The sequence below is a fragment of the Sander vitreus genome, chromosome 2, assembly GCF_031162955.1.
Source record: "Sander vitreus isolate 19-12246 chromosome 2, sanVit1, whole genome shotgun sequence".
NCBI lineage: Eukaryota > Metazoa > Chordata > Actinopteri > Perciformes > Percidae > Sander > Sander vitreus.
The window spans coordinates 9,118,885-9,131,228 of NC_135856.1; the positions used below are offsets into that span (position 1 = coordinate 9,118,885).

Consider the following 12,344-nt stretch of genomic DNA (forward strand, 5'->3'; position numbering starts at 1 on the left):
AACTATAGGCGTTAATCTGCTGCTATAACAACCTCCAGTCAGGGCTCTGAGCAGGACAGTCAAGTTCTGCCACACCAAACTAAAAACCATTTCTTTATAGGCCTGGCTTTGTGCACAGTGGAATTGTAATGAAGTGGTACACAACAGGTTACAGTTAATATTACAGGACAACAATGACCAGCACTCAGCGATGTAAGTAGGTAAATATCTGCTTTAATTCCAAAATATCAAAACAAAAACGTTAAAACAACATCTTTCACACAATTTGAAGGGCAAAAATCATGAGCTAAAATGGAGATCAATGTTATGTCTGTGTTTCTTGCTCTGTAGCTAGTGCGCCTTCTCAGGGTATGCGCCTATCAGTTGGGTTGTCTGATCATGGTGGTTTCCTGCAACAGATTCCATCTCTGTCTGTCTGTGTGTGTCTGTGTGTGTCTGTGTGTTAAGCAAAAGGGTTGTCTGTGTGCAATTGAGTGGTGGTCCTCCTGTGGTCTACTGGTAGTACAGCTCCAGGTTCATCCCATCATGGATTTCATCTGCAGAGGTCGTGGTTAAGTACAACAGATCAGTATAAAAGGGTTCTGCACCACTGTCTGTTCTGCGTATTACGTATTTGAAAAAAAATGTAGACTTCTGTGAAAATACAAAAAACGGTGCTACAGTATCAGTACCGAGCTAGTGGCAGAGCAGCTTAAAAAAAAGAAAAAGGATACAGTCACCGAGAGACACGTGGTCCTTGAATATGGTATACCTGTGGGAACAGAGGAGGGACATTTAGCCAATAGAAGAAATAGAAATATTTGTTATAGTAACAGCAGGGCAGTACTCCAGACAAGCAACTTACCATTTCTTTAGTACAATCTTGTCAAATCGAGTTCCTGTCTGGGCAGCAATGAGCTTCTTTAGATCTCCAATAGTGTCCTCAGAGCTGAAACATTTCAGTTAAGGAAGGAGCAACATGGTGGCATAGAAGACATTTAGAGCACTTTGAATCGTGGTTTAACTCAGTGATTCTCAAAGTGGGGTCCGTGGCACGCTGCCAGGGGCGGTCGGTGAAACATTTTCAGATTCATTACGTTTATTAAAATGATCATGATGTAAAAAGTTTGTCTTTATTCTTAGTTCAACAAATATTATTTGTTAAATCTATAACAAATGCTCAATGTTGGAAAATATTCAGACTAACACTCAAATTAATCACGACCTAAACTACGCCGCCAACCTTAAAAAGGGGTCTCATAAAAACCCTACATTTAGAAGGCCGGCATTGACATCTCTCCAGTGGTATTTAGGATCATGGATTGGATCAAATCTTGGAAATGGGTTTTTCAAAAGCAAAAGAGGGATTCCGAACAAGATCAGATCATGTAATCTGATCTTACATTTGATCTGGATCAAACCTACCCTTTGGGTTTTTCAAAACTTGGAACTCGATTTGGGATCCATTTGGTCAAAAAAAACAAAAAAAAAAAACAGGATTATCCTGATCCCATCAGAAGGGTGGATTCAGTTGTGATTTTTCAAACCAATCAAAACCAAAATCAGAGGTTCTTTTTAAGTGAATTATCATAAAATAAAAGGTTTACTGATGATATATACATTTCTTCATATATGAAGCATGTCACATCTAATGAGATATGGACTATTGGATAGTATTGTTTTTGTTTTGCTATTTAACATTATAACAAAATAAGGAATGTAAAATGTTTCTGTTTATTACAGTGTTTCTGTTTCTTAAAATTAAAACAAGAAATGGCTATTTGTGGTCACCGGTATTTTGCCTACCTGTTGTTGTTTGCTAAGCCAGTAGGCTACACTGTTGGTTCCATTTAAGGCTCTGGTAAAGGATTTGGTAATCCTGAAATTTGGTATTTGGATCACAGTGATCCAATCCAATGCTCCTTTAAAAAAACGGTCATAAAAGTAGTGTGGATCAGGTGATCCTGAAGAGTAAAACATGGCATTTCCAAATCTGCATCAATTTGATCCAGGTTCAATTTTTTTGAAAAACTGGGCACAGGAGTTGTTTTATTCCCTTAAATTGGTTTGACAAGACCACCAGCAAGCCAGGCGGTCAGTAACTACCACAAAAAAATGTCTGGTTGGAACTCACGGATCTGACCACACTGACATAGCAGACCTGTCCATAAAGACACAAATAAGTGTTGTTCTTTTTTTTTTTAAGATTATTTTTTGCCCTTTATTTCTATAGGACAGCTGAAGACATTAAAAGGGGAGAGAGAGGGGGAATGACATGCGTTGAGGAGTGAACCTTTATATATGGGCGCCTGCTCTACCAGGTGAGCTAACCAGGCGCCCAAAAGTGTCGTCTTTCACATAACTATACTACAAAAGTGTAAAAACTAGGCTATGTCAAAGTATTACAGGGGACATGCACGAGGCGGTCCCCAGTATATTCTAAGGAGTCCTTGGCTGAAAAAAGATTCAGAACCTCTGGTTTAACTAACCCAGGTCATCATGATTTTGGTCTGTCTAACTTTGTTTCGGACACAAATGGAGGATTTATTTGTTGATCTTGGAGGAAGTTGTCTTGAATTAAGTGTGCACTTATTTTGAAATGAAAGACGCAAAGAAGGAAAAGCATAGAGTGGAGAAAAGTAACTAAAAAGTGGCAACAGTATTGAAACAGCGCAATAAAACAGACATTTACACTCACTCCAAAAAGGAGTAGGTATGTTAAGAAGTAGGGGAACTAAACGGAAAGCGCAAGTAACAATAAGCAAGCTGAGAATTGAACACAGCAACCTAAAGAACATACTGGAGTGTAGGGAAAGTGGACGAGGCAGAAGATGCTTGGTCAGCTTCCTAATGAGGACAGTACTGATGATGAAAATCTGACATACTGGACACTGTAGGAGTTAACTTACTTCAGAAGATTGCAGTAGTGCAATATTAAGGATGCAAGCAGCCCTTAAAACCCAAAGTGGAAGAGGAAGGTTAGTTGCCATGGCACTGTGGATACTGACATGCATTTTATACAGCACATTTGAGAAGCTGGAACATTCTCTGGTTCAACCTTTTCGAATATTAGGATTTGCTGCTTTTCTGTGTCTGTCTCATCATAGTAAACTGGGTTCAAATATTGGTCAGATAAAACTATGTATATGAATATGTCATCTCGGGCTCTAGGAAATCGATTCATTGTAAACAAAATCAATTAAAAATCAAAAAAAACTTATCTGAAAAACAGTTAACCAGCACTTGCGGCTTTAAACCTACGCTTTCACTTCATGCTTGAAATTAAAGTCTTGATGCTCTGACAAATGCTCCAGATACCAAGAAGTTAACAATCTAACCCTAGGTTACGTTAGCCGTACGTTACAGCCTATGGCGTGGGCCCAAGCATTGCACATGTGGAAGGACGCATCATTATTATTATTATTATTATTATTATTATTCAGGATTATCTCCAGTTTCGAGAAGGATACTTGCACTTGACCCGGACTTTCTTGCCCAGGCGATCGTTGCAAACCACCTCGATCATCTTCAGTTCCTGTCAGCCAAAGGAAATGTTAGCATAACATGTGGGAGTGTTGAGTCGATTTAAAGCCATTCCCCATATATCTTATGCCAAAAATACATTATGTATCTAGTTAGAGGCGATAGCTAATGTGCTTCATTCACAGTACGCCACATGAAAAAACAGAGCCTTTAAAGCAGGTTGTTTTTGTTTGACATTAGCTAACATCAGCTAGCTAGCTAGAGCTCACAACTTCGCTAGCTAATGTTACATATTTTACAAACCAATGTGTGCAGTGTTACAAAGCACACACGTAAACCCACATTCTGTTTAGAAAATGTCGAGCATTGTGTTACATATATAATAACGGTGTGTTATCTGTGACATTCCTACCTGGAAATTCACAGCAGTATAACAAATATTCACACTTCGATGATATTCTCTGGACCGCTCTCCGTCCTATTTACCGTAAAGCTGATTCAGTTTGTGGTGTTAGCTTCTCAACCAATCAAATGGGCACAACGAAGATTGACAGCCCTCATTAACCTATGACAGGACAGAGAAACCCGTCAAAGGCGGACCTCAATCTGAAAACAACTCGTATCATAAACACGTTGTTAACTGTCGTACTTTGCCTAACTGCAGTCCGACCACTCACACGGCAGCTACTGAAATTAAATTTGAAAACGCTGCTGCAGAAAAAATAATGGCAGACGACGAAAAGTTACCGGGTGGATGGGAGAAAAGAATGAGCCGCAATTCAGGTAACGTTAATGAAACCGAAGTCACGAGAAGCTAAACATGCTAGCTAGCTAGCTAAATGGCAATATGTTAGTAAACTTAGCCAGCTAGCTTACGAGCTAGCAGCCTCAGCATCGTGGTTTACTGTTTAAACGAGGCATATGGGACTTAAACTATAATAGAGATATGCTGAAACCAGTGATGGGTAACTTGGTTTTATAGGTGTGTTTTGTTAAATGTGGTGTTGTTTCACGATCGCGCCAGAGCTGATCCATTCAAGCTGGCTACTGCAGGGCCCCTGCATGACGTCATTCTGCTCCAGTGCCTCACGTGCAGACCATAGGAGCCTCAGCCTATACATCCATGACCTCAGCAGGGTTTACATATTTATGCTGGGAGGCCAAAAAGCTTAGTAGAGTCTTATTCCATTAAAACATAAATCTTTTATAGTTTGTGTGTTAGCATTTTCCAGCTGATCCAAGAGGGCTTTTAAATTGTTTATTTAGTTTAAGAAGTAGGGTTGAAGGAATACTTAATCTTTCAGTTTATCAGAAACATTCAACATCAACACGTCATCTGGACAATCATGGTTTTCACTGGACAGGAAGGGTACGAAAAATTGTAATCTGAAAATGCTCTAAAGCTGTCAGACACATTTCCCTCTAAATTGTAGCAAGTTGAATCAAATGGAAATATTCAATACAAGTACCTCAAATTTGTACTTGAGTACAGTTCTAGAGTAAATGTACTTACACCAGTGCAGCACAATGTGGTTTATGTCCCAATATGTTTTTCAATACCTTTTTAAACTGCACTAATCAGTGTTTTCTTTATAAGATAATATAAGAGATAAGATAGACTTTATTAATCCCACACTGGGGAAATTCCTGTGCTACAGCAGCTCAAAAGAAAAAAATGTACACACATCAGAATAACATAAATACACATTATGTAGACATAGGAGAAAAAAAATATACATAACGTATAAAAAATAGAAAAATAGAATTAGTAATAATAATAATAATAACAACAACAACAATAATAATAGTAATAAAACAAATATTTACACAATAAACACCCTTATATAAACAGACAGTATATAAACACAGATATACAGATGAGTAAGGTGCGGATGAATAGAAATGACATATTGCACAGTTGAAGGTAACACAGAGTAATAAATAAATATGTATAGCTCCTTCTTGCACTGAGGGTGCAGCAGTCTGCTGCTGAAGGAGCTGCTCAGGGAACTCACAGTCTCATGTAGGGGGTGAGAGGTGTTGTTACATTGAAATTGAATGACATGATGGTGTGTAATATACAGTTAAGTGTGTGTGTGTGTGTGTGTGTGTGTGTCTACACACACACACACACACACACAATGGTGTATTTTTTTTTTATACAGCGCACAGAGAGGAGCTGCCTTCAGACAGTTGCGTGCTGTGTGCATGACCGCGTCAAAGTTGCACTTGCTCAGAGAGGCTATCGTTACGTTAGTAGTAGCATACTGCTGCTGGTCTTGTCGTGAGATTAACTGTACTAATAAAATCATAGAAACAACGCAGCCATGCTGCTGTGAAAGCTCCCCGAACGTCATTTATCAGAGTCTGGTTGTTGCCAAGGGGGTAAGCTTCTCCTCGGACCGCGCAGCTCCTATGGTGCCATTTTGATGCTAACAAGCCATCACCTCCCGTTAGCATTCCATTGACTGCCATTCATTTTGACGTCACTTTGACAGCGAATAACTTTACAGCTGAAGCGTTTAAAGACTTTATTTGTCCATTGTTTATTTCTAAAGAAACACGACAATTTATAAAAGGCTCCATTACCTTGTACCTCACGTTATGGCTCCGTAGCAGACGTTTTTGTAAAAATAGGCTAACGATTGTGTCATAACCACGCGACTTACTGTCGCATAGTAGAGGAATTACCGTATAGTACAGGAGAAGATCGCAGGCAGTTTGGACTTACATCAGCTGTTTAAGTTTAATTACTAATGCTAACTAGCATTTTAGTTAGCAATAATTAGCCTGTGCCCATGTTATCTCCTTACATATATCTACGCTCTCCATCTCTGCAATATTCGGAATGATTGAGATTTCTCTTGGCACAGCTACCAGAAGACTTACAACTTTCAGACAGGTTGCTCACGTCACATTTACATCGTCTCTCTCAGTTTGAGGCTGCGCAGTAACGCTCAGCCATCACCGGAAAAGTGCTTCTAATATCCTTCACTGGTCTCCGTCCAGAGCAACGGGATCTGTTGGTCCATTTTATATACAGTCTATGGTTGTTACCTCTCTCAGTGGCAGCTCCTCCACTCCATATCTTTATAACGGCGCTAACCGCTAACCGGAGCTAACCGCTAATCGTTGCCAACCGAGCCTTCAGTTCTGCGTGCCTGTATCCATTAACTGCATGTATGGACTCAAGCCCGAATAAAACCCTTCATTTTATTAAAATGGCTGTAAAAGTTTTAAACTACAACTCAGAGTTGTTTGAATGACAGAAATCTGCTCAAGGTACAGCGTAGCGTTAGCGTGCCAAGCTAATGCTTTCTCTGCGGAGTGCAGACTGATTTGCTCTCGCGAGTCACGTGACCAAATCGCTGCCTTTGTGATTAGGAAATTGCGTTTTAACATATCGCGATATTATTGCAAATGCGATTAATCGTTCAGCCCTAATATCGATGTATTGCCCAGCCCCAGTGCTGTGTCACTAATATTGAGTTGGGCAACACGCTGTGACAAAATGAATGCAACTGGTTGCAGAAACCCTGGATTTTAGATGATGATGATAGAACAATATTAACAAAGAAACAGTAAGTAATGTGGATTGGTCACTTCAGAGCTGATACACAATCCACTAGATAAGGTTAGCATTGCCAATGATACTGATCTGGGGTATTGGATTGGTGCATCCCTAAACATAATGTGTCAATGTTGTTTTCAAGTTGTTCATCTGCTTCCATTTGTTTAAAAAAAAATAATCAATGAGCAGCTTTCACAACTCTCTCTCTTTTTGCCCTCCAGGTAAAGTGTACTACTTTAACCACATCACCAATGCCAGCCAGTGGGAACGTCCGGTGGGAGATGGCCGTGGAGAGCCGGATAAGGTTATTATGTGTAATATTTTAAATGTAATTATTGTTATAACAACAATCAACTTTTTTTATGGAGCACTTTTCAAAATAATAGTTACAAAGTGTTTAGTTTACAACATGACATAAAACCAAGACTGAACTAGCTTAGTGATGTAATGATTAAAATAAGCGATAGGTGAACAAGGCCTTTTGAGACTTTGAGGGCGGGAAACTGTAAAGCTTCGGAGAAATGGTGACAATTGGTGGTCTGCAGAAAGTATAGCAGCCCTTCTAGACTGAAGCTGAACCACTGCAACACCCCGCTCATTTCATACAGCAGTTGCAGTCCCGTGTGTGTAGTAAAAAGGCTGGATTTTGTTTGTTAGTCTGTATTGTTTTTGTTCAGAAATGCTGCAGTATACACATATATATTTGCACAATATCCTAAAATAAAATAATAATAAAAAAACTAATTATAAAATAATGAAATAATTAACTTAATTAATTTTTTTCAATAGCCTACATATAAAATATTGTTGTTGTCTTATTGGTGTGTGCTTTTCCTCCATGGTCAACATTTAGGCTCTGACAAACAAGCTTTGGTGCCTATGTATCATCCAAACATGCCAAGTCAAAATTAAACACGAGGTCAAATGTTATTACAAGATATTTTAACTACAGGTATGTTTAGAGCCAATAATAAGAATATAGGTCTTTTCAGAGTTTAACTGTAGAGTGAGTGTACGGGAGACCAGGGAGGTTTTAATATTTTCACAGTAGTAATCATAGTCGTATTAATTCTGTGGTGATTTGACACTTTTTTTTCACTCAGGTACGCTGCTCTCACCTCCTGGTGAAGCATAATCAGTCACGTCGTCCATCTTCTTGGCGGGAACAAAATATAACACGAACTAAAGACGAGGCCCTGGATCTCATTCAGAGTAAGTAAGGCATCGGTGGAGGGGGGAGGGTGGGTGCTTCGATCAAGTCTGACTAACATGTTTCATTTGTTCTTTATTTCTATGTCCTGCGCAGAGTACATAGAAGAGATCAAATCTGGAGAGGAGATGTTTGAGTCCCTGGCTTCTCAGTTCAGCGACTGCAGCTCAGCTAAGAACGGTGGAGACCTGGGATTATTTGGCAAAGGTACACACACACACACACACACACACACACACACACACACACACACACACGATACAGCAGTTACTTATTCATGAATGTACAAATCCGCAAGAGTTATGCATATATGTGTATGTTGATTTTTGCCTAGTTTATATAGCAGGATGATATAGATAAACATTGTTGCATAAGGGAAATGGATCCAAAAGATGTAATGATGGATGTTAATAATTACAGTTGACCAACAATAAGATTTTTGACTGATATTAGTTATTGTCAAAAACATGCGTCAGCATCACTCAATAGCCAGTCCCTCCAGGATTTCGCGGCCTTTTTTTGAGATTGTTGCGGCCCAAAATGCCTGATTTGACGGGAGCTTTTGTAAAAAAAAAGTTGCGGGAGACAGTGAAAGTTGCAAAAAAGTTGCGATTTTTAAAAAAAAATTGTATTTCGTATAGTTCTTTAAAAATAAAAAGGAAACTTGTTTTGGGGAGAATAAAACTACTCTGGGCTGGGTTTTCCTAGTAACCTTACCAAAAAGGCCCAGGATGCTGCAAATGTTGGTATAATATGAAAATGGCTGGTGGATTTAAGACAAAAAAATAATAATTTATTGCATGAATCAAATTAAAACGTGTCAGTGGCTTGTTGATCTTTACATTGTTATTTTCCTATTCTGGCCTGGGACACACATTCATACGGTTTGATAAAGTACTGACTTTAACTTACCATTGCACTTACAATAACAAGCGCAGCTGTCCTCAATTTAGTTCATCGTGTCGTCTCATCTCCTTTTTTTCCCTGCATCCACCGCGTGTGTTGTTTGTGTGTGTGTGTGCGCGTGTGCAAGCGTCAGTCGCGGGGGGAACTGAGCTGCAGCCCCGCCCACTGCAGATAGCCGACAGGATTGAAACGGCAGCGACTTTAGAGTGAAAAATCGTTACAGCGTACATTAATGTTAAAATGTATACAGGTTGGCAGGACGGTCTCAAATGTTTTGCACGGTCTTTCACTGTACGTTTTTTTGGTAAATGTGAGACGTTCGAGTCACATACGTCTCGTCTTCATATCACAAACAAGGAAATTATCAACCCGTTCTTACTCCCACTTGGTCATTGGCTCTCAGAGTGCACGTGGGACTGCTGTGATTGGTTGAAGTCGCGGGAAGCTTGAGGTTATTGGTCAAATTTGCGGAAAAGTTGCGGTGATTGGTCAAAGTTGCGAGTCGCACCAAATTCGCGGTGATTGGTTGAGTTTGCATGAATTGCCGCGATCGCGAAATCCTGGAGGGACTGAATAGCTATTACTGGCCGTGCCAATGTGACACGTCCACAAGGAGATGATTATATGCAATTACCCTAAGTAGGTTATTGTAAAAGTTAATAAACAAATATTTTAAGCAAAAGCATATAAACATTACTGTTTAATATTTTTATGTATGCACTAAGTGTTACTTTCTTGGGGGAAAAAAATCCTTTTTTTGATTCTGAATTTATGAACAGACCAGTCACAGATGATAACGTACAACATATTCTATGTGTGAATTTTTATTTGGATCTGGATAATTGTATTACTTTTAATATAAAGTATCCATTTATGTTTTAGGTCAAATGCAGAAGCCTTTTGAAGATGCCTCCTTTGCTCTAAAAGTTGGAGACATGAGCGGTCCTGTTTTTACTGACTCTGGAGTCCACATCATCCTACGCACTGGTTGAAAGGAAGACGCCACATACTGTACTTCCTCTTATATCTTCACACACACACACACACACACAGTCCGATCCATCCAGACCTAATTTAATTTAATGACACACACCACCCAATAAACAAAGGTCTGAATCGCATTATTTTAAGCGGGATCATTTTGTTCCAAGCACTATGTTGTATGAAAAATTTAATCACACTGAACATCAAGGAGTATTGCAGATTATTCCTTTGAGACCTCAAGCTTTTATTAACCATGGCAATGCCATTTTATAAAACATGAGTGCCTGTGACTCTGTTGAAGTGAGTGCATGTCTTCAGAAGGACCATTTATCATACGTTTTCCTGTAATCTTTTCCATTCCTACTGTATGTGTGCCAAAGCAGTTCCTCGATCTTGTTTTGGAAAATGGATTCATAAGACGTTTAAAATACTTTGTAGTTATTGCAAAACCCCTGCAGTTTGAGAAAGCACTGTTCTGCTGAGTTCTCTACATTTAGCATTGCTGTAAATGTGTTGTCCTTTTGCAGATATCCAGGAACAGAATCATTTGTTTCCATTAAGAAGTAGAACAAGTAAGAATGTCTCCTCCCCCTTAGAATATGCAAAGATGGAACAGATGAATACTTCCAGGTTTTAACAATCAGCTCCGCAGCTTTTAAAAGCATCAACGTTTAGATTAATATTACACTGTTGTGCTATTAATTGAAGTTTTTCTTTCAATAAAAAAAGGTTGGTTTTTTTTGTAAGTATCTTGTTTTTTGGGGTTTATTTAGAACAGAATTGTGATAATAGTCCTGCAATCGTGTCGGCAAACATGTAGCTTAAAGTGCTTCACAGAGAAACACTTTAATACCCCTTTCACACCTAAGAGAATAAGAAAATAGGGTTACATTTTACTTGAAGGTATCTACACAAGAGTGACATGACACTGTCATGAACGTGTCATAAACATAAACAAGTCAAATGTTTATGACATAACGCTTCTTTTAGTAAGTGTCATTCGGTTTTTGTCATGACAAGTTAGGGTTCATGTGTCATGACAGTGTCATGTCACTCTTATGTAGATACCTTGAAGTAAAGTATTACCGAAAATAGTCTATAGTTAATTCAGTTGGACATACAATACGTACACACACACACATATATATATATATGGGTAGGGGAAAGCTAGTCAATCATAGTATTTTAGTAAGAGTTTGCATTCATTCCAAACCCAATTTGCTTTTTTTGAATTAATGACATGCTGTTTTTAGCATATTTCTTTTGACACGTTCTTCAAGGAATGTTTATCTTAGTGTTGTTTTCACACCCCAGAAACTTACTCCAAGGTTATTTCCTTTGACCTGGATGTACTGTAAGATGTAAGGGCCATTGTTTGCTTTAACTATCCTTATCTCCTCTGACTTGCTACTCCCTTTATTCCCTTTATTTCCTCATACTCTCCATTGAGATAGAAGATAAAAAGCTCCATCCTCCGTTCATGTCTGATCAAAGCACAAAGACTTTTCCTCTTGCTGGTTCAGATTTCGGTGACTGGAAGACGAGCAGCAACATCAGCTTTTTGCACATTTGGAACAGGTATAGAAAACGTTTAAAAATGTTACAGGACAATACATTTTAAAATGAAATCAGTAATCAGTAACACCTGGATGATACAGTAGACACATTTGAGCTCTGATGCTGAGAACTTTATCAATAAAACAGGACCAAAAAAAAAATCTTCTAGATTAGCAGGAGACTTAAACAGACTTCTGAGAGACTGATTCTTCTGAGTTTGTAGTTATAGCATGTTGGGATTGTGTGGCTCCTACTTCTGCTCCCAACAGCAGCAGATGCAGTTCAAGATTGTAATACTCCAAGGTTTTGAATGTTTAACTGTATCCACGCTAAGAAATGCAGTGCTAAAAACACCTTTTACAGATCCAAAATGTATTGATCGGTATTAATTCTTTTTTGATTCTGTGGATCAGATGTTCTAAGGCAGATCTAAGGCTTTTTTTTTAGCATTGAACAGGCAGATCTAAGGCTTCGTTTTAGCATTGAACAGGTGCACCAGAGTGGAGTCGCAGTTTGCATGTCATTTGTGTGAATTCTTCAAGTTGAGCCTCTCTCCTTCTTATAGAGGATCATACAGGTAACATATTCTTATGTTAATTGAGTGTGGTTTTGTTTTCAGTTGGATTTCCTAACAATAAACTGATAAACATCTGT

At 38.7% G+C, this 12,344-nt stretch overlaps 2 protein-coding genes across 2 annotated transcripts; one reads left to right on the forward strand and one right to left on the reverse strand.

The window, feature by feature from the left end:
- Positions 1-191: 191 nt before the first annotated feature.
- On the reverse strand, positions 192-3,984 carry ubl5 (ubiquitin like protein 5). The gene is made up of 5 exons (XM_078276234.1): positions 3,875-3,984; positions 3,450-3,514; positions 845-928; positions 714-751; positions 192-536 (listed from the first exon to the last, which is right to left on the reverse strand). The coding sequence occupies exons 2-5, from the start codon at positions 3,503-3,505 to the stop codon at positions 493-495; spliced, it is 222 nt and encodes a 73-aa protein (XP_078132360.1). The 5' UTR covers positions 3,506-3,514; positions 3,875-3,984; the 3' UTR covers positions 192-492.
- Positions 3,985-4,094: 110 nt separating this feature from the next.
- On the forward strand, positions 4,095-10,879 carry pin1 (peptidylprolyl cis/trans isomerase, NIMA-interacting 1). Its single transcript, XM_078276221.1, has 5 exons — positions 4,095-4,245; positions 7,255-7,337; positions 8,137-8,245; positions 8,340-8,450; positions 10,032-10,879. The coding sequence occupies exons 1-5, from the start codon at positions 4,188-4,190 to the stop codon at positions 10,139-10,141; spliced, it is 471 nt and encodes a 156-aa protein (XP_078132347.1). The 5' UTR covers positions 4,095-4,187; the 3' UTR covers positions 10,142-10,879.
- The last annotated feature ends 1,465 nt before the right edge of the window (positions 10,880-12,344 follow it).